The sequence below is a fragment of the Argopecten irradians genome, chromosome 3 (assembly GCF_041381155.1).
Source record: "Argopecten irradians isolate NY chromosome 3, Ai_NY, whole genome shotgun sequence".
Lineage (NCBI taxonomy): Eukaryota > Metazoa > Mollusca > Bivalvia > Pectinida > Pectinidae > Argopecten > Argopecten irradians.
In genome coordinates this window covers 23,222,764-23,246,833 of record NC_091136.1, presented here as the reverse complement: position 1 = coordinate 23,246,833, position 24,070 = coordinate 23,222,764, and the positions used below count along the sequence as shown (strand labels likewise).

Here is a 24,070-nt window from a genome sequence, read left to right as displayed (position 1 = left end):
AATCGAATCTCTTCTTATCTTCACTTCCGCTTGAAAATCCAGCATGGTGGACCACAGTGCTCCAGTTCACTGCTTCAGAAAATCTTGATATTCAAATGATGTTTTGAGGAAGCTTAAACTGTTCAGGAAGCTGTAAGATACTGTATAAAGTTATTGGTGTAAACAGGGCTGTTTTCAATTGATACATCGGTAATCGGTGCAGCATTTCCCAATGATTCATTTGTCACATTCGACCTAAAAAGATGCAAAATGAACTCTACTAACAGTGCTGTACTATTTATGTTGAATTCTGATACTAAACTTGAAATTACACTTATTATGTCTCATGTTAAACTAAGTATTCTTCAACTGCGAAGATTTTTTTGGTTTTTTGTGATGAATTATATAATTAGTTTCACGTTCAAATGTTGCAAAATCACCAATAGACTAGCTACATGAACATGTACATCCAATGTAGGGCCTAATTAGGCCTAGATGGAAAACTTCATATACGTAGATATGTGAACAAACTGTTTGATGCCTTGGTATAAATAAAGGTATTGTTTAAGGTTTTCGTTCAATAAATAAAATCACACTTGGTAAATTAATCAAACTCAGTGAGTTTGCTCGTATCATACATGCCATACCTCCCGGAGTGAGACAAAACCTCCCGTATTTTAAAGCCTTTTAATGTCTCCCGGCAGGAGAGTCTAAATTCCCATATTCTATAAACCCTTCCGTTTTATTTTCGTCGTCACATTTGTGTACATGCTAGGTCAATTTTAGCACGAGAGTAACCACTCCCTGACCCCCTGACAAACACCCAAGTGGCCCTAATTAGCAGCCTTGGGCTATTTCAACCTTGGCTTGTAGTGTCACTTTCACTCACGTCTGTGTATTACGTAAACTGAAGTCAATCAGCCGATCGGCTGCCTAGAAAACAATCAGCTGGCCTTTCAATAAATTTTATGACTACAGCTAGTGAGCATTACAGCAAAACAAATACTGCTTACAACTGTGAATGATTTACACACGTTTTTAATGTTAAATAGGCGTATCTGTATTTGATGGATGTCACAAACTTTGCAATCGTATTTAATTTAAAAAGAAATCTATTAATAATAAAAAAAAATATCAGTAGTAACTGAATTTAAATAAATAAAATTAAAACGAAAATTTACATTTTTTCTCTCTCAGATTAAATTACATTTTGAATACTACTGTAATGATTCTGTTTTTTTTTTAATTTAGTGCTTGTGAATTTAAGAACTTTATCTAAGTTAATTATCCGTTATTGTGAAAGATTATTAAAAAGCCCAGTCTAATATTTCGAACAATAAAAGTGCTCCAGAACTGGGTGTATATAGGATCATGTGACTATACTTTTGCGAAACCACACATTCCTTTATTTCAGTAAAATTCAATATGAATGCAGAATTTTATCATAAAATTAAAAAGCAGATATTTAATTTATTCATATATGTTGCGCGTATACCGCCCTCTGCTCTTTTGAGACCAAAATCCCCTAAAATGGTTATCAATCTCCTTTACCACCCCTAGAAAAATATGGCATGTATGTCATATTAAAATCTGAACATGGATGTGTACTGTATAGTTCCGTAAATTTTCAGTGTTAATGTCCCCACATCCTTTATAAATATTTGATGTTTTGTCAGGAAATCCCTGTTTTGACAAAATTAACACTTATCATATGTACATATTCTTTTATTATATCAAGTTATAAATATATACAAATGCCTGTTCAATTGTTGTTGTTTTTAGCCCACCATCATCAGATGGTGGGCTATTCAAATCGCCTTTTGTCCGTGGTCCGTTGTCCGTCCGTCCGTCCGTCCGTCTGTCCGTCCGTCCGTCTGTCCGTCCGTCCAATTCTTGTTACCGCTATTTCTCAGAAAGTACTGAAGGGATCTTTCTCACATTTCATATGTAGGTTCCCCTAGGACCCTAGTTGTGCATATTGCATTTTAGGACTGATCGGTCAACAAGATGGCCGACAGTCGGCCATCTTGGATTTTGATAGTTGAAGTTTGTTACCGCTATTTCTCAAAAAGTGCAGAAGGGATCTTTCTCAAATTTCATATACAGGTTCCCCTATGACTCTTGTTGTGCATATTGCATTTTGGGACTGATCGGTCTACAAGATGGCCGACAGTCGGCCATCTTGGATTTTGATAGTTGAAGTTTGTTACCGCTATTTCTCAAAAAGTGCAGAAGGGATCTTTCTCAAATTTCATATACAGGTTCCCCTATGACTCTTGTTGTGTATATTGCATTTTGGGACTGATCGGTCAACAAGATGGCCGACAGGCGGCCATCTTGGATTTCGATACTTAAAGTTTGTTACCGCTATTTCTCAAAAAGTGCTGAAGGGATCTTTCTCAAATTTCATATATAGGTTCCCCTAGGACCCTAGTTGTGGATATTGCATTTTGGGACTGATCGGTCTACAAGATGGCCGACAGGCGGCCATCTTGGATTTTGATACTTAAAGTTTGTTACCGCTATTTCTCAAAAAGTGCTGAAGGGATCTTTCTCAAATTTCATATATAGGTTCCCCTAGGACCCTAGTTGTGCATATTGCATTTTGGGACTGATCGGTCTATAAGATGGCCGACAGGCGGCCATCTTGGATTTTGATGCTTGAAGTTTGTTATCGCTATTTCTTAGAAAGTACTATAGCGATCTGTCTCAAATTTTATATGTAGTGTGTTTGAAAAAGTTTGAAAAGCAGGGAAAAGATCCCTCTTTCCATTGTCAGACATAGATCATTCTTTGGTGGGCGCCAAGATCCCTCTGGGATCTCTTGTTTTATATTGTGTACACTTACGAATTTTTATTTTATTTTTTTTAAACAAATGTATTAGAAATAAACAAGTTAATTTTGCAAATAAAAAGATGAATCAATGTATAATGTATATTTTATCATTTCTGAAAAACTTGAATATTTAAATTTTTTAACTGATGAGGAATACTTTGAACTGAAACAGAGTAGTGTGTTGCCAGCCATGCTAAAACCTGTTACTCTGTACTTACTGGTCTACCAACTGAGTGTACAGAACATTTTACCCCAGAAGCAGAGAGACCCATAACAATGTTTTTGGAAATTATATTATTTCTGTTTAAATTCAAAAGACGTTAGTTCAGAGTGATAAAGTTTGGTTTTTAGCATTTCTTTAATTTACACAAATATCGTTTTTTGAACACATTTTGAAGTTAGTTTATGGACATGGTGTATAAAATGACATAATCATAGGTTAATTCCAAATACGCTTATTACAATGTATGCACACAATATCAACAAACAGCCATATTAGGAATATTGAATGAGTTACAGAAAAAAACTAGTTAAATACTAGTATTATTAATGTAAATGTATGTTATTTATTGCATTATAGATGGGTCGTACAGGAAGCGAGTCTTCAAGACGATTGCCCCGCCATCTAAGATATGAAGACATTCCAACTCATACATTCACCCCACGGACATATCAGGTTTGTATGTTTGTTTTCCTTTGTACATGTTATATATCTTCATTCATAGCTTTGAAATCCATTTGTTTCATAAGTTGAAGAGTTGTTATCTTGAATACATTTTGTAGTTCAAATAATATATACTTAGAAACAAAATAGAAAACATGTTTGCTTTCTATTTTGTTTGTTTGACATTGAGTTTTTTTTTTAATACTTGCAAAATGTTGTGTGTGACAATAATAGGACTGTGTTAGATGAAAACATTCTCAAAATATGATTTCCTGTTATAAGTACTGTATTAATTACTTCATATCTCCCAATTACCTCTACTTTCTTTGTTCCACCGGTACTTTTTTAACAATATCTATAATGACTTCCTGTGAGTACAAGCAAACTTGGATAATTGTAGGATTATAAATTTCACTTGATCATAGACATCAATATCATCTTACTGGTATCTGGTTTTGTCTATGATAAAATCAAAGCACTTTGTCACAAATTAAGTTTTTTTATCTTTGAAGTCAATTTAAGCTCCTGACCTAATCAGATATGTTGTTGACCCTAGGTGGAGCTGTTGGATGCTGCAGTTCAGCAGAATACACTGGTATGTCTGGGAGCCACTTCCAGCTGTATGTTCCTCAGTGTGATGCTGCTAAAGGAACTCGGCCATCAGTTACAGCAACCACTGGATCAGGCAGGAAAGAGAGGAGTTTTCCTTGTCAACAATGGTATCTAATAGATATCTACTATATATCATATTCTATTTTTGTGTGAGCTTTCTGTTATTGTATTTATATGTACATTAACCAGTTGGCAAATACACATTCATTTCTATATTGATTGTAACAGATTTGAGATCACAGTTCATTGAACTTATCTTCCTCATAACTCTTTTGCCCAATATCATCAGAGTTATTCAAAAGGCCAATCTTGTTTTCTGATTGTGATCAGTTCCTAAATACTATATATAAAAAGGAACCATGAGGAATTTTCATAGGAAATTTGAGACTTGCCTTTGATACTTAATGAAACAAAATAAAAATGATTGTTTAGGGAGATACAGACTACGAATGAAAGACCTCTGTCTGAGGATGGGCATATTATTCTATTGTTTGTTTATCATACAGTTGTATAATTCTCTATTGTTTTACAGCTGAAGACATAGCTCAGTATGCCCTGGTGATTGGCCATCAAACGGATCTGACCGTTGGTCAGTATGCCACAGACTGTAAGGACAGGGACCAGGATTGGTGGGTAACAGAAATTCAAAAGTCACAGGCAATGGTCATGCTTCCTAGGTTCTTCCAATATCTTGTTGAGGAAAATCTGCTGAGATTGTCTCAAGTGAATGTGCTGATATTCGATCACTGCCAGAATGTACTGGACCCTGATCATCCATACGATCATATCACCAGGAGGCTAGAGTCACAAAGTGAGGCTGAAGAATCTCCCAGAATTCTTGGGCTCACTTCCTGTTTCACTAGCAACCATTGTCAGGATCCTGTAGAACTAATCACTACTATCAAACAGCTGGAGAAACGCTTCCATGCCTCTGCTGAGACGTCCACATTAGTTTACTCCGAGAGGTATGGAATGAGACCTACAGAATTGGTGTTGGAGTGTGACAGATACGAAGATCAAACTGGCATGGTGGAAGAGTTGGAAGTCATATTGGAAAATGCACTTCAGTTTCTACAGGAATGTAATATAACCCTTGACAGTAATGAAGATCCGATAGAAACACCCAAGACTGTGATCGTGGAATGTCTCAATATCCTATACCGTCTTGGTCCGTGGTGTGCAGTGAGTCTGGCTCAGATGTTTGTCTCACAGCTTGAGAAGATTGACAAACATGAAACTAATGATGTGAAGAAAAAGTTTTTGCGTATGGCTGCCACACAACTCCGACTGCTCATCACTCACTTTGAAAACAACTTTGCCCCAGAATATGACATTGAGGAATTATTAATGTACACCACTCCGAAGGTGAAGAAACTGGTCGACCATTTACGTCAGTTTAAACCTGACTGTGACTTTAAGATAATCAGCAGTGAAGATGCAGATGGATTGGACGATGATTCCTACATGTCAGATGACAGCCTAGCTTTAACTGATTCCTCTGACGATGATGACCGATCAGGGGGATCCAAGATTATCCATGTGGCTGTAAAGAAAGACATACCAGAGGATAAGTCTGGACTCCAACTCTTCTCAGGCAGTGATGACAAGTACCTCTGTGGTATAGTGTTTGTGGATCACCGATACGTGGCATTTGCTCTAAACAAATTCATTGAAGAAGTTTGTGCCTGGGACGACCAGCTATGCTTCATCAAAAGTCACCACATCACTGGACAGGGATCCAAGAAGGAAGGCAGTAAGAGCTATAAGAAACAGGAGGAAATCCTACGTAAATTCCGTCTCCAGGAATTAAACCTTCTCCTGGCCACTGATGTTCTAGAGGAAGGGGTAGATATACCCAAGTGTAATCTAATTGTCAAGTTTGACCCGCCCAAGGATTACCGCTCTTATAGCCAGTCCAAGGTAGGATGTTGATAATGTCAAGCTGGCCTTTACAGCCTAATTAATCTTTGAATAATGTAATGATCTGTACTATAAACAAGGTTATGAAAGCTGGCCAGCCAAACTCCACTTATATGGTGGTTGACAACCCATTATTGCTGTCAATGAACACACCCTTGATTATTTGAATTCTTCAACATTTATTGAATTGACAAAAGGTTTTCTAATTTGTTATAACTTGTATATTTTTGTGTAATGTTGTTTTGAATTAGTAGACTGTAAAAAATTAATATATATATTAATGATAATTTGATTTAATGTGAATGCATATGAACTCACAATAAAATCTCCAATAGTTCATAATTTATTATTATATGTACCTAAGAAACATAGGTTAAAGAAAAGAGCAAAGACATGCAGATGCTAATTTCCTCAGCGATTTGTATTCCAGGGGCGAGCTCGGGCTCGGGAATCTGAGTATGTGATTTTAGCAGACAAATCTAACCTGAAGAGCTTCAGAACAGAGTTAGCTAAATACAAAGACATTGAAGGGGTGTGTATATGTTATCAATGTTTATTGTTTATTTGATAATATGAAATATTTTATGATGATACAGGCACTGTACTACCTGATTATACAATGTATAGCCTTTAAAACTTAATGACTTGAAATGTAACAGATGTAAGCCAAAGTATGATATCTTAGGACTATTTTCATAACCTGTTTGATAAGACCACGTTCTCAGTTTCCAAATTCTCAATTTCAACACAATTCGACCTGTGTATATAGAGCACTTTGCTATGGTATAAAGACCATTTTTCCATGTACATGTATAAATGAGTGTAATATCAGAAGATGAGCTTCATGGAAGTATGAAGATGAGAAATATGTGTATTGTACAGGTGCTGAAGGGGATCTGGAAAGCTAACGACAGTGAGAATGAGATGAACTGTAACAACATTGTGGATCTATACCACGACATCCTGCCGCCGTACAAACCTGGTAATGAGGAAGGAGGTGTCCAGGTCACTCTTACATCTGCGATCGCTCTCGTCAACAGGTATGATCTATATATATGTTTCTGTCTGAATGGTTTTGACATAAAATGTTTAAGAAGCATCTTTTTAATACAACGCGACTAGCGTTTGTATTAATGCTATCCGGTTTACTATTGATGTGTAGGACTGAGTAGGACTTGCCTTACAATGACATCTAGTGGTGACCTTTTGAACCATTTCATTCATAAACTTCCATTCATAAATTCCCTATTCATTGAATAATATTATTCCTTTGCACCAATCAGTAGTCATGGGAAGACTGCCTTCTGATTGGTAGAACACATAGAGTGTGTATAGAATACACAGAGTGTTATATAATACACAGCCCATCTAGGTCAACTGTTGCCTGCTGGTGACTTCTCTGTCCAACTTACTTATATAATCTCTGTTAATGATAATTCAAATTGGACTTACTATCTATGGCTTATAGACATAAGAGTTTTAAAGTAAACTAATCATATACCCTTTTTGTGTACTTTAAAATGTTTTTTAAATAAATGTTGAACACAGATCTGAGGTAAAGGCAATATAACTTATAAGGCTGCTCTCATATGTGCATGGTTTTACCAAAATAAGTGTATGTGCAACATAAGAAACAAGAGTATATTAAGGATATAAACTCATTTTAATGAAGACTTTTGTTTTCTTTGAATTTTCATGTTGGAACTTTAATTAAGAAAAATGTCAAACAAAAAACATATGTATTTTCTGTGATCAGTTGAATGTTCTTTAAATAATTGATATTAAAGTCTTTATAATATGGTTTATATATTTTGATTTTGGAAATTCATTTGATTTCATTCTATTTTTCTGTTTCTGCTGCGTTGTATTTGCAGTACTTTGAGTACTTTGATTAGGTTACTACTAACCAGATATGAGGTCCTACTAAAACAATATGAGGTCCTATAAACTCAATACGAGGTCTTACTAACCAGATATGACTTCCTCCTAACCAAATATGAGTTACTACTAGCCAGATATGAGGTCCTAATAAAACAATACGAGGTTCTATTAACCCAAAATGAGGTCCTACTAACCAGATATGAGGTCTTACTAACCAGTTGTGAGGTCTTACTAACCAGTTGTGAGGTCCTACTAACCAGTTGTGAGGTCTTACTAACCAGTTGTGAGGTCCTACTAACCAGTTGTGAGGTCTTACTAACCAGTTGTGAGGTCCTACTAACCAGATATGAGGTCTTACTAACCAGATATGAGGTCTTACTAACCAGTTGTGAGGTCCTACTAACCCAATATGTGATGCTTCTGACCTAAAGAGATTCTTACCTGAGTCATGAAAAAGGCAAATATCAAGGCAGTGTTTTCAATATTGAGAAAAGTAATTCCTTATTTTCTTATTTGTACACAGATACTGTGCCAAGCTGCCAAGCGATGCTTTCACACACTTGACTCCAAAGTGTACAATCTCTTCAACTCAGAAGGGTGAGCAGACAGTGTATAGTGCGACCTTGAGGCTGCCAATCAACTCGCCCATGAAGGAAGAAATCCAGGTTGGATGCTCTTTGTTTAGAAGTGTCATCTTTAAATAATGTTCCTGAGTCTATCAGTTTGTCTGCTTTATTTTGAGACTAATAAAATTCAATGGGACTAATTCATGTACAACATGATACCTGATAACATTTGTTCAGGAATAATAGAATCTTACATGGGTCTGTCAAGTGGACAGGGATATCTCATCCAAGTGAAAGATTTTGGCTGGTCAACCCAAGGCTTGCCGAGGGTTGGCGGCCAATATTTTTCATGAGGGTTGAGATAGCCCTGTCCACTTGACAGGCCAATGTTTGATTCTTTTTCTCCCATACTTTCACAAAACATTGTGAAAATGCAGTTTTTAGAAACATTTCCGAAGTGCTGCCATCATAGGACATTGCAGTGCACCATCATAGGACATCGCAGTGCGTTTAATGACATCGCCGACAAAAGAAACCGCATGTATTGATGACGTCACGTCATTGTCTAGGGCGGTGAACTATCTTTTCTCTACCCTGGTAAAAGCAGACTTATCTTTTCCCTAGCAACAGCGGAATAACCATGTCTAGTATGGGAGAAAATCTTTTCTATTGGTGATGGTATAATGTTATATGAGGATATCACGTGCTCACATCTTTTCAGCGGGAAGATTATAAAGAGTTGCGTTCCATTACCACTGGAGATACAAGTCCCGCACAAATGTTACTGGGTATCACATGGTACATGAATAAGTTCCATGGTGACTGAGTGGTTATTAGATGTCCCAACATATTACCACAAGCCCTCCACCTCTGGGATGCGGGTTCAAATCCCATGTGTGGCAGTTGCCAGGTACTGACTGCTGGTCGATGGTTTTTCTCCGGGTACCCCTGCTGTTCTCCATCTACAAACTTGGCATGTCCTTACATGACCCTGGCTGTTAATAGGATGTTAAAACAAATAAAACCTAACCAACCAATTCTGTATTAAAAGTTGTTTCAAAGGATTTTATGAAAGTTGTTTCAAAGTTTTAATATAATCAAATATACCATGCTTAGCAAAATGAACGCTCTTCTGTAATTGTATACATGTACAAATTTATATGTATTTATTTTATAGGGAATCCCCATGCCAACAAAAATGCTTGCCAAACAAGCTGTAGCATTGAAAGCTTGTGAGATCCTCCATAAGTCGGGTAAGATGCAAACATTCATGTGCACTCCAAAATAAAGAATTTATAGAACCTGTTGATACATTAGAACTTGTATTTAGAGTGAAATGTATTGGTGATGAGGTAACTATTTGAGTATGTACTGTTTGTAGGGGAAATTGATGACCAGCTGCTTCCTGTTGGAAAAGAACTGTTCATGAAGGAGGAGGAAGATTCCAGTGCTTGGGATGCTGAAGATCTAGCGGGGGAGGCACGACCAGGAACAACCAAGAGAAAGCAGTATTACATCAAACAGGTCAGACAACTAGAGGAACAAGATTAGTATCTAAAATGTGGTTTGTTTTCGAGTTATATGTCAGAGATGTATGAAGTGAACATTCATTTACCTTATGTTTATTTTTCACAGTAATTGAAGTATGTCCTGTTTTATTTTATAGCTGGGATCATCTCTTGTCAAAGGTCACCCTAGAGAAAACAAGAACTACCTGTACCTTATCCACTTAACTCTGACTCAGCCTATATCTGATGACCAGAATACCAGGGGGCGTCGAGTCTACACGCCCGACGAGACCCAGCGAGGATTTGGATTGCTCAGCTCTAACTTTATACCTAAGGTAGGAACCAGGTCTCTATAGAGTATCATCTCCTGTGTTATGGTAACATTAAATTTTTTGTGCATATTAAATGTCTTTTACTCCTGTGTTAATGATACATATATTTAATTTTGAATTTGTTTCTTTGAAAACTAATATAGAATTGTCTTTTTTCTTTGTCTTATTTTAAGACAGTGACTAGTATAACTAGTATAAATAAAAACTTTGAAAGTTTGCTAATTGATACCAATGAGATCTCAATGAATTTTTCAGATCCCTACATTTCCATTATATACGAGGTCAGGGGAAGTAACTGTATCGTTGGACCTGTTACAAATTGATGCTTCATTCACCCATGAAGAACTCATTAAACTGCGCGAGTTTCACAGATTTGTATTTACGGAAGTACTACGCCTGGAGAAAGATCCCATGGAATTCCATCCAGATAAGGCAGAGCTAGGCTACTGTATCATTCCCCTTAACAGTAAGTGTTTAACTTAATCTGGAATGTTAAATTACGTAATTAAAGATATATGAGTACGATATTAGTTTTAAATCATCCTTGCTGAGCTAATAAAAAATCAGTGAGTTTAATTTAATCACAGTCGTATATTTTAAAACTTATAATGTTCCTTTTAGTTTCCTGGCACAATCATTGTAATTATTAAAAACATGTAATGTTAAAAAGTGTTTTACATTGCACAAATGATAAAAAAATCCATGTAGGATCATCAAAATTATTAAAACAATTTAACATTATCAACAGTATGTATTCATTTCTATGAGGCTGCACGCTTCAGTGATATAGCACTATAAAAAGTGCAAGAGTTCCACTGTACAAGAAGAAACAACACGCATATACTGCATTCTCTCTCAAAACACGCACTTTGTCCTTCACATACCCTACACAACGCATACATGGGAGGTCGTCTTTACATGACCCTGGCTGTTAATGGGACGTTAAAATAATCAAACAAACAAACAAGATACAGTAAGAAAAGTGAATTGATGTACTGCTTTAAAATACCATCTTGGACTTGAGTTGAATGTTTGTATTGTTGTTGTTCCAGAAACAGACGGTTCGGATTACTTTGTTGATTGGGCATTTATTGATCTGGTAAAGCAGTCCAAACAAACCGTAAAGAGAAACATTTATGACTCCAAGCGAGAAGTATTCGAGTTTAATAAGCAGGAGTATGAAGATGCTGTGGTGATGCCTTCATACCGAAATATAGACCAACCACAGCATTTCTATGTGGCAGAAATCCGCAGTGATCTCAATCCTTCATCAGCATTCCCATCTCCGGAGCTTTACAAGACATTCAGTGAGTACTACACTACCAAATATGGCCTGACTGTGACCAATCAGGAACAGCCACTGCTGGATGTCGATCACACATCTGCTCGTCTTAACCTTTTGACCCCAAGATACATGAATCAAAAAGGCGTTGCCTTGCCAACCAGTAGTGCTGAGACAAAGAAAGCCAGGAGAGAAAATCTACAACAGAAACAAATTCTAGTGCCAGAATTGTGTGAGGTGCATGTCTTCCCGTCATCTCTCTGGAGAAAAGCTGTCTGTCTTCCCACAATCCTCTACAGAGTCAACTATCTCCTGGTTGCCGAGGAGATCAGAATCCAGATTGCCACTCGTGCTAATATTGGGCAAGTGGACCTCCCTGAAGGATTTCAGTTCCCAGCATTGGACTTTGGCTTCTCTTTGCAGGAGGAAAAAGACAGTTTGAGGGGTACTGATCAAAAAATTTCAATGACAGAAAACAAAATGACTTCTGAGGAGAACGAATCTCTTAGTGAAAATGTGCACACAGAACAAATAACAGAGCAATTGAAAAATGACGCTGTAGAAAGGATAGCAGTGGGAAATGCAATAGAAAGAAACACAAATAGTAATCATTCAAATGATGTCTGTGAAAATGTGAAATCGAGTGATGACCATGGATTGGTTGATTGTGAAAATGTGAAATCCGGCCACAACAAAATGGTGTTGAGTATTAACTGTGTTAAGTCTCAAGAATCTGTGATAGAAAATGAAGTTGTGAAAACTGCAGATATTGTTACTGAAAATGAGGAAGACAACAAAACGGGGGGGAAAGAATCAGATGTCGATATGTCGAGGAAAAATCAAGCTTTACAGTCCAACAAGTGTGAAAGGGTAGACAACTCTAGTCAGAAAAATGTTGTCAACAGTGTAAAAGCTGTGGAGGACGATACTAGTCAAGAAACGCCACAAATTTGTGAGGATAGCAGAGTCCCAATGTGTAATGGAACCTATGCAGACGATGAAAAATGCATTCTAGATAAAGATTATGATAAATCTCAAAGTGAAAATGCTCCTGTGGAAAGTCTTTCCTCAGATCCACAAGTCGTTAACAAATGTATTAAATGTTGTGAAATGAGAAACAATCATAGCAGTGGACTATCTTCAAATGGCCTCATGAAAGAATTCAGCAAATTGACAACAGACCGTGCCAGCAAGGACGACAAATCGTTATCAGATAGTTTTTCAGGCGATGAAAATAGACACAAATTAGATCAAGCTGAACGCTGTGATATAAAATCTGACTGTGATAGCACTGAACACTCTGCAGCCTCAGGATGGGGTGAAACTCCAAATAACATAGAAAAGTCTACTGGTTCATGGCCACAATACTCTGTTCAAAGTCTGACTCAAAGTAACAATGAATCCAATTGTGAACAGCCAAATAAAACTGATTCTCTCATCATCAAAAATGATTTGGCAGAAGAGGAGAAATCCAAAATGGAGATAAGCCAACATAGAGGTAATGAAGGAGAGGATATTTTCACTACAGTGGGACATTTTGGAAAATCCAGTAAATGTAAGGTTAAGGCTCCAGTTGATCTGTCCAAGGTTGCATTTCCAGACCCACTTTTGTCACTAGATGTAGATATAGACCTTAGTAAGTATATAGGTCCCAGTCCCTGTACAATCCTCCAGGCTTTAACCATGTCCAATGCCAACGACTTCTTCAGTCTTGAGCGACTGGAGACAATCGGCGATTCTTTTCTGAAATACGCCATCACCGTATATTTGTACTGTACCTACCCAGGGATCCACGAGGGAAAACTGAGTTACCTCCGCAGTAAACAGGTCAGTAATTGTAATTTATACAGGCTAGGCAAGAGGACAGGGTTAGCCGAATGTATGATCTCCACAAAGTTTGAACCCTACGAGAACTGGCTCCCACCTGGCTACATCATCAATGAGACAAAACGCAAGGGACCAGTACCAAATGTGGTGCTCAGTAAGACAAACGGTCTGTCGAAGGAACCTCATGAGAAGAAGAAGGCCAGCAGAAAGTTACTGGAAGAGAGTAAACACTTAACAGAGGATGATATTGACCAACAGATCTTGGATATTGACCAATGGCGCGAGACTGAGGAACAGGACATAGATGTTAATGAGGTGAAAGCTGTGGATATGTACTCGTATTGTCTACAAACACTTCACAGTATCCCAGATAAGTCCATTGCTGACTGTGTTGAGTCGCTGATCGGGTGCTACCTCACTTCCTGTGGTAAGAAGGCAGCACTAAGGTTTATGTACTCACTCGGATTGAAGGTTCTCCCGCCCAAAGTGGCTACAGCTGATGATTCACAAGAGCAGTCCACCTCCAAGGTAAGCAGCTTAACTCTGATATGACACTCTGTAATTTTGTAGTCCAAAATACTGTCCATATATTTCAACTGATTTTTGCTTGGATGAGATATCACAAAAAATAATGTGGAAATGTTTTATTTACATGGTCAGATAAAAATTGTTAAATCATCAAATAAAATTGCCACAATAAAGTTATTGTATATAAAACAAAATTAAACTGTCTTAGAAATAAGTTGGTTTACAGTTTTACGCTGTGTCTAAATCTAGACTTTGGTTTATCCTATGGTTCTTGTATTCAAGTAAGATTTACCTGTGTTTCAATTATGAGTTACATTATAATTCACCAGGTTTAGTGTCATCTATATATTTCATTGCAGAAAAGCATTACAAAAGTAAAGGAAGGCTATTTACATTGTTACTACGAACATGTACTATTCTGTAACTTTTGTAATAATGGCCGAATAACAAAACTGTATGAATGTGTTTAGGAGGACTGTGTGAATGTAAGTTGCTATGGATACCAATGTCCCCCGTCACCTCTGCTCTCCAATACGGAGACTGACAGACGGCTGATGGATCACCTCCTCATTGGATATACATCATTTGAAGAGAAGATTGGCTACCAGTTTAGTGATCGTGCGTACCTCCTTCAGGCCTTTACTCACGCTTCCTACCACTACAATAACATCACCGACTGTTACCAACGGTACAACTCCCTTATATTACCTGTCATACATTATAGCTCTTAGGTTTATTTGAATTCATTTGATGGAAAGTTAGCTGTGCTTGAGTATGCTTTTAGCCAGGACTAATTAAAATCATACTACGGCCTTCAAGTTAAACAAGTTTGAGTTAACAAGGTTGAACTGTATCTAGCTATCATTAACAAAATAACTTCACAGATTAAAGTTACTGTGTAACAGATAGTCAGGTTTAATATGAAACTAAATATTTTAACTTACGGTTTGATTATTTAATACCATATACAGTGTATATGTAGTTTCTGTAACAATATGTGAACTTTGTAGACTTGAATTCCTTGGAGACGCTATCCTGGACTATGTAATCACACGACACCTGTACGAGGACTCCTGTAAATACTCCCCTGGGGTACTGACTGACCTACGGTCAGCATTGGTCAACAACAATATCTTTGCAGCTTTGGCTGTTAAATGGGACTTCCACAAGTACTTCAAAGCCATCTCACCGCCATTGTTCCAGGTCATTGAGAAGTTTGTTGCTAGGCAGAAGGAGAGAGAGGATGAGATTGATTTAGAGGATGAAGATGTAAGTTAATGGCAGTATTTTGGGTAGAATTTACACCATTCAATGCTAGAGACAGCAAATACTTACACCATTCAATGCTAGAGACAGCAAATACTTACACCATTCAATGCTAGAGACAGCAAATACTTACACCATTCAATGCTAGAGACAGCAAATACTTACACCATTCAATGCTAAGAGACAGCAAATACTTACACCATTCAATGCTAGAGACAGCAAATACTTACACCATTAATGCTAGAGCAGCAAATACACCATTCAATGCTAGAGACAGCAAATACTTACACCATTCAATGCTAGAGACAGCAAATATTCACACATCAATGCTAGAGACAGCAAATACTTACACCATTCAATGCTAGAGACAGCAAATACTTACACCATTCAATGCTAGAGACAGCAAATACTTACACCATTCAATGCTAGAGACAGCAAATACTTACACCATTCAATGCTAGAGACAGCAAATACTTACACCATTCAATGCTAGAGACAGCAAATACTTACACCATTCAATGCTAGAGACAGCAAATACTTACACCATTCAATGCTAGAGACAGCAAATATTTACACCATTCAATGCTAGAGACAGCAAATACTCACACCATTCAATGCTAGAGACAGCAAATACTTACACCATTCAATGCTAGAGACAGCAAATATTACACCATTCAATGCTAGAGACAGCAAATACTTACACCATTCAATGCTAGAGACAGCAAATATTACACCATTCAATGCTAGAGACAGCAAATACTTACACCATTCAATGCTAGAGACAGCAAATACTTACACCATTCAATGCTAGAGACAGCAAATACTTACACCATTCAATGCTAGAGACAGCAAATACTTACACCATTCAATGCTAGAGACAGCAAATATTTACACCATTCAATGCTAGAGACAGCAAATACTTACACCATTCAATGCTAGAGACAGCAAATACTTACACCATTCAATGCTAGAGACAGCAAATACTTACACCATTCAATGCTAGAGACAGCAATTATTTTTACCATTCAATGCTAGAGACAGCAAATATTTACACCATTCAATGATAAAAAAGCAAATATTTACACCATTCAATGATAAGAAAGGAAATATTTACACCAATCAATGCTAAATAAAGCAAATATTTACACCATTCAATGATAGAGAGAGAACAAATATTTACACCATTCAATGATAGAGAGAGAACAAATATTTACACCATTAAATGATAGAGAGAGAACAAATATTTACTGATTGTATATGAAGGAGATGTTTGGTTGATACAGGAGAATGAAGATGCTAGTGAGGAGTATGTAGAACTGGAGGTACCCAAGGCTCTGGGCGATATTTTCGAGTCCCTTGCTGGTGCTATCTACTTGGACAGTGGATTGTCACTAGACGTGGTGTGGAAGGTGTACTACAGAATGATGAAACCTCAGATAGGTACGTATGTACTCAGATAGTTACGTATGTACTCAGATAGTTACGTATGAACTCAGATAGTTACGTATGTACTCAGATAGTTACGTGTGTACTCAGATAGGTACGTATGTACTCAGATAGTTACGTATGTACTCAGGTAGGTACGTATGTACTCAGGTAGGTACGTATGTACTCAGATAGCCTCTGGTTTTCTGTATAACTATATGGGCCTAGTGTTTGCTGTATAACTATATGGACCTCTTGTTTTCTGTTTTGCTGTATATTTCTGTCGCTGTTTTCCAGATAAGTACTTAAAGAGTATACCTAAGTCCCCAGTGCGAGAACTGCTGGAGATGGAACCAGAAACAGCCAAGTTTGAGTAAGTATTTAAAAATGAGTAGCTACTTAATATATACTATACTAAGTAGCTATATCAGTAATATTTGTAAAAATAATCAAAATGTTTTCCGATTTATTCAGAAAGTAATATGCATACCTTATAAGGTTGTTAACCATGATTTTTCTACAAATATAAAATCAAAGGAATTTTGTACATTATCCTTTTAATATTCTCCTGGAAACACATTTGTATTCTTTTGTAAGAAGGGGAGATAAATCAAACTACTAATATCTATATATTTTTTTTGCAGAAAACCAGAGAGGACATTAGAAGGGAAGATCCGAGTTACAGTTAATGTCGTCAGTAAAGGGGTATTTGTTGGAATCGGACGTAATTATCGTATTGCCAAAAGTGCCGCAGCTAAAAAAGCCCTGCGCTGTATCAAAGCTATGCAAACTCAAGGATTGGTATAGATACAACAACTGTTACAAGTCTTGTTGACGCCATATTCCTCAGTAGCAGATATGTGTAGCCAGTGTTTGCAGTGAACATACTGATGAATTAAATGCTAATTTGATGATTTTGATGGAAAATTTAGTTTGATTACCTGAAACAAGTGTACATAATATTTTGTATAGGCTAATCTGTGTGAGAAGCAGGTGGAGTAACCATGTTTGTAATATTTCCTTTACTTCATGTGCTTATAGATTCTGATCAGTGGATGTGTGTCTCAGAAAGTGTCCAGTTTGCTTTCATGGAGATAACTTAAATGTTTCAAGGAAATTTCTAGGAATTCCTATACAAATATGCATATCATTAGCCTTGTTTTGTAGTATTTCCTTCATTATCCCTTTCTTCTGATCTAGATTTACTGCTTGTGAGGGAAGCCAAAGCAATTGTTTAAAGGTAAATGTTTTGACTGTATAAGTATAATAAACATAGTTGAGTTTTTTTATCATTGCCCCCAGACGCCTAAGTGGATTGACAGGTTATAATATCAGGGAGAGGTATAACAAACTCTTTCCTCTGTAGTTAGCCAGATTTACTCTCAATGTTGATCTCATTTGAAGAAGGAAAAAAGTGACATTTGATATGTTGTGACTAACACAATAACGAAACCATATCAAAATGGAGTAGTTACTCCATCACTTGACAATACTATGAGACAATAGTGTCCTCTATACTGGGCCATGATACAGACTGCAGAACCAAATGGTATTCCATAGACGACAATGTTTACCACTATCCAGGTTAAATGGAGTTCTGATCCTTTGATGCTGACTTCGAAGAAGCTCATCTCATACACCTGTGAATTGAAAAATTTTAGGATTTACTTTCTTCCTAAATTTACATGGGAGCTACCATATTGTACATATTTAATTCTGCACCAAAAATTGAACAGAATTTAAAAAAAAAATTACAATATTGATTATCTCCCCTTGATAAAACAGATTTCTTTACACAGATTATGTCTACATGTGTTGCCCAACTCACACATTAAACTTTTGAAACTGTTGCACCCTGAATACCAAACCAGCAGGCTCAGAAACAACCAGTAGGCACAGAAACATCTCAGGCTCAGAAACATCCGCAGGCTCAGAAACATCCGCAGGCTCAGAAACAACCAACAGGCTCCGAAACATCTCAGCAGGCTCAGAAACATCTGAACAGGCTCAGAAACATCTGAACAGGCAGAAACATCTGAACAGGCTCAGAAACAACCAACAGGCTCAGAAACATCCAGCAGACTCAGAAACATCCGCAGGCCCAACTCACACATTAAACTTTGAAACTGTTGCACCCTGAATACCAAACCAGCAGGCTCAGAAACAACCAGTAGGCACAGAAACAACCACAGGCTCAGAAAAATCCGCAGGCTCAGAAACATCCGCAGGCTCAGAAACAACCAACAGGCTCCGAAACATCCAGCAGACTCAGAAACATCCGCAGGCTCAGAAACAAATCAACAAGCTCAGAAACATCTCAGCAGGCTCAGAAACATCTGAACAGGCTCTGAAATATCCAGTAGACTCCGAAATATCCAGCAGGCTCAGAAACAACCAGCAGGCTCAGAACAACCAGCAGGTTCAGAAACATCAGCAAGCTCAGAAACATCAGCAGACTCAGAAACATTCACCTTTCAGTGAAATCTTCTGCTTAAAACAAACGGTATTTTCCAGAAATCTACTTTCAGTTTGGTTCTGCGGTCCAATAATAGATAAATAGAAATGATTCCCTGGGATCATATAGATGAACTTAGAATTACTCGAAATATGATGGTAATAACATATGAACTGCTCAGTGAAAATGGTCATATTATGTATGTTATAATTTATATCCTGAACTTTTTCGTTTTGAGAAAAGATGATTTTTTTAAAGCATAATATTTGATTACAGCACTAGACATAGAACTGTTGGCAGTCTAATGGCCGACAGTTTGATCCCGCTGTTGTAGACAATAAGATTCAATTTCCTGTTCTAGTGTATTATTGTTGTTTTGGGTTGGTTTTTTTTTTCAGAAATTATTTTCGTGTTAATTGGCCCAATGTACGTATAGATTAGGTGTTATTTGACCAGCTGGCTTGTCGACTCTCTTTTCTATCATTGGCCTTTTTGTAATACTGTTAATGCATCCCAAACATGATGGGTATTGTATATGATGATGTTTACAACAATGCAAATATCAGGGGGGTGGGTTAAAAAATTGAAGAAAAGAATAAAATTTATAACATATTTATGCAACTGATGAACTTATGAAGCACTCCAATACCACAGAAGACATAACAAGTGTGTTTGCTTATGGTGGCTATGAACATTAGAAATCTGTCAACGTCATTGTGAAACTTGAAATATACTCTTTCATAGGTTATGGTTCCAATGATTCAATTTAGTAACTTTTGTTTGTATCTTTCAAGTTCAGTAGATTATTGATTGACTGGTATAGATTATATTTCAGAAATGATTATGTAGAGTTATGGCCCTTTTCTTACTTTACTTTGATTTGTCTTAATTACTAATTATAATAGTATGAAAGTTCCAAAGATTCCATGGTGTCAGAATTTTGCTGCTTAAGGAAGGAAGATGTCACAAAAAAACTTATGCAGGCAATTGTCTTTATTATGTTTAGTTGATAACAATAATTATCTATTATGCATTTGAAATATAAGTCATTTGAAAATGAAATTAAAATGTATTTAATTAGGGGCTGTGATTGATTTGTGCAATATATTATGTAACATCTATGGCATATCAATTTCTATTATTTTTCTTGCGACTTTTTTATAGTAACTTTGTAGGATTTTCATTTTTTTATATTATATTGTAGTCATGTTTTCTGAAATAATTTTGTTGTACATTCCAAACTGCCAAGCAGTTATTTTCAATTTATAAATTGTATTGGCAGGATGTAAGTAATTAAGCAGAGACAATAGCTTTTAAAGTGCTTCATAATAATCAAGAATACAAACACAGTATCAGTAATTAATACAACATTATATTTAGTACATCGGTGTAATTAATACACCAGTGTAATTAATGCATTGGTAAAATTAGTACATTGATGTAATTAATACACCAGTGTAATTAGTACATGGTAATAATTAATACATCAATGAAATTTATACACCAGTGTAATTAATATATTGGTATAAATAGTAAATTGATGTAATTAATATACCAGTATAATTAATACATCAGAATAATTAATACCTTGATGTATTTGATACACCAGTATAATAAATACATCAGTATAAATAGTAAATTGGTGTAATTAATACACCAGTGTAATTAGTACATGGTAATAATTAATACATCGATGAAATTTATACACCAGTATAATTAATACATTGGTATAATTAGTACATTGATGTAATTGATACAATAGTATAATTAATACATCGGTATAATTAGTACATTGATGTAATTGATACACCAGTATAATTAAAACATCGGTATAATTAGTACATTGATGTAATTGATATACCAGTATAATTAATACATCGGTATAATTAGTACATTGATGTAATTGATACACCAGTATAATTAATACATCAGTATAATTAGTACATTGATGTAATTGATACACCAGTATAATTAATACATCAGTATAATTAGTACATTGATGTAATTGATACACCAGTATAATTAATACATCAGTATAATTAGTACATTGATGTAATTGATACACCAGTGTAATTAATACATCAGTATAATTAGTACATTGATGTATTTGATACACCAGTATAATTAATACATCAGTATAATTTAGTACATTGATGTAATTTGATACACCAGTATAATTAATACATCAGTATAATTAGTACATTGATGTAATTGATACACCAGTATAATTAATACATCGGTATAATTAGTACATTGATGTATTTGATACACCAGTATAATCATCACCAGTATAATTAATACATCGGTTAATTAGTACATTGATGTATTTGATACACCAGTATAATTAATACATCGGTATAATTAGTACATTGATGTAAGTATTTGATACACAATAATACATTAATTATTGATACACCAGTATAATTAATACATTGGTATAATTAGTACATTGATGTAATTGATACACCAGTATAATTAATACATCAGTATAATTAGTTAATTGATGTAATTGATACACCAGTATAATTAATACACCAGTATAATTAATACATCGGTGTAATTAGTACATTGATGTAATTGATATACCAGTATAATTAATACATCGGTATAATTAGTACATTGATGTATTTGATACACCAGTATAATTAATACATCGGTATAATTAGTACATTGTTGTAATTGATATACCAGTATAATTAATACATCAGTAATAATTAGTACATTGAATGTATTATACACCATTGTATAACCGTATAATTAAACATTGGTATAATTAGTACATTGATGTATTTGATACACCAGTATAATTAATACATCGGTATAATTAGTACATTGATGTATTGATAACACCAGTATAATTAATACATCGTATAATTAGTACATTGATGTATTTGATACCCAGTATAATTAATACATCGTATAATTAGTACATTGATGTATTTGATACACCAGTATAATTAATACATCGGTATAATAGTACATTGAGTATTTGATACACCAGTATAATTAATACATCGTATATTAGTACATTGATGTATTTGATAACCAGTATAATATACATCGTATAATTAGTACATTGATGTATTTGATATACCAGTATAATTAATACATCGGTATAATTAGTACATTGATGTATTTGATACACCAGTATAATTAATACATCGGTATAATTAGTACATTGATGTATTTGATACACCAGTATAATTAATACATCGGTATAATTAGTACATTGATGTATTTGATACACCAGTATAATTAATACATCGGTATAATTAGTACATTGATGTATTTGATACACCAGTATAATTAATACATCAGTATAATTAGTACATCAGTATAATTAGTACATTGATGTAATTGATACACCAGTATAATTAATACATTGTATAAATATTAGTAATTGATGTAATTGATACACAGTATATTTAAAAACATCAGTATAATTAGTTACATTGATGTTTGGTACACCTGTATAATTATTTTTCATCGGTTTATGTACATTGATACACAGTGTAATTAATACATCAGTATAATTAGTACATTGATGTATTTGATACACCAGTATAATTAATACATCGGTATAATTAGTACATTGATGTAATTGATATACCAGTATAATTAATACATCAGTATAATTAGTACATTGATGTATTTGATACACCAGTATAATTAATACATTGGAATAATTAGTATATTGATGTAATTAAGTAGACACTTTTAATGAGGATAGTGGGGCATATAGTGTAACCCATGTCTGTCCCATCCTGTCATGTCATATGTCCTGTCCCATTCTATGGCATTAGGATGTCTAAGTCAACTGATCTGTAATCTGTAACTATATACAGGGCAGTAAAATGGTCACTTACACAATTTATTACTCAGAAAGTAAGTGACCGAATGGTTTGTTTGAGAGAATTATGATACCTATTGTTACTTTTATATACACTCTTTATCACAAACTCATCCCATTTTGTCTAGAATATTTACATAGTGTATATGGTGCTATGATCCTCCGAGTGCTAACAAACAAAAGATATTTGTATGATTTGTCCTGTTAACAAATATGACTATATAAAAATATTGGCTTAGTGCTGTAATACATGTTGTGATTTTGTAAAGTTTGAGTATATAAGTGCAAGGTTTGAGTATAGTGTAAGGTTTGAGTATAGTGTAAGGTTTGAGTGTAGTGTAAGGTTTGAGTATAGTGTAAGGTTTGAGTATAGTGTAAGGTTTGAGTATAGTGTAAGGTTTGAGTATAGTGTAAGGTTTGAGTATAGTGTAAGGTTTGAGTATAGTGTAAGGTTTGAGGTAAGGTTTGAGTATAGTGTAAGGTTTGAGTATAGGTAAGGTTGAGTATGTAGTGTAAGGTTTGAGTATAGTGTAAGGTTGAGTATTGTAAGGTTTGATGTGTAGGTTGTAAGGTTTGAGTAAAATGTAAGGTTTGAGTATAGTGTAAGGTTTGAGTGTAGTGTAAGGTTTGAGTATAGTGGTGTAAGGTTTGATGTGTAAGGTTTGAGTATAGTGTAAGGTTTGAGTATAGTGTAAGGTTTGAGTATAGTGTAAGGTTTGAGTATAGTGTAAGGTTTGAGTGTATTGTAAGGTTTGAGTATAGTGTAAGGTTTGAGTTAGTGTAAGGTTTGAGTATAGTGTAAGGTTTGAGTATGTGTAAGGTTTGAGTATAGTGTAAGGTTTGAGTATATGTAAGGTTGAGTAAGTGTAAGGTTTGAGTATAGTGTAAGGTTTGAGTATATTGTAAGGTTTGAGTATGTGTAAGGTTTAAGGTTTGTTAAGGTATAGTGTAAGGTTTGAGTGTATTGTGTAAGGTTTGAGTATAGTGTAAGGTTTGATGTGTTAGGTTTGAGTATAGTGTAAGGTTTGAGTATAGTGTAAGGTTTGAGTGTAGTGTAAGGTTTGAGTATAGTGTAAGGTTTGAGTATAGTGTAAGGTTTGAGTATAGTGTAAGGTTTGAGTGTATTGTAAGGTTTGAGT

At 35.3% G+C, this 24,070-nt stretch overlaps 1 protein-coding gene across 2 annotated transcripts; it reads left to right on the top strand.

Moving 5' to 3' along the window:
* Window positions 1–20: 20 nt before the first annotated feature.
* Window positions 21–21,200, top strand: LOC138317913 (endoribonuclease Dicer-like). Of its 2 annotated transcripts, XR_011207823.1 has the most exons (18): window positions 21–132; window positions 3,396–3,491; window positions 4,036–4,198; window positions 4,624–6,011; window positions 6,442–6,543; window positions 6,894–7,051; window positions 8,416–8,557; window positions 9,636–9,711; window positions 9,840–9,982; window positions 10,125–10,301; window positions 10,554–10,764; window positions 11,351–13,935; window positions 14,406–14,623; window positions 14,946–15,204; window positions 16,485–16,641; window positions 16,924–16,999; window positions 17,271–18,631; window positions 18,855–21,200. XR_011207823.1 is itself a non-coding variant. In XM_069259882.1 (17 exons), the coding sequence occupies exons 2-17, from the start codon at window positions 3,396–3,398 to the stop codon at window positions 17,431–17,433; spliced, it is 6,114 nt and encodes a 2,037-aa protein (XP_069115983.1). In that variant the 5' UTR covers window positions 21–132; the 3' UTR covers window positions 17,434–21,200. The 2 variants fall into 2 exon arrangements, 1 of the variants encoding a protein (XP_069115983.1); XM_069259882.1 differs by having other exon boundaries at window positions 17,271–21,200.
* Window positions 21,201–24,070: the final 2,870 nt, after the last annotated feature.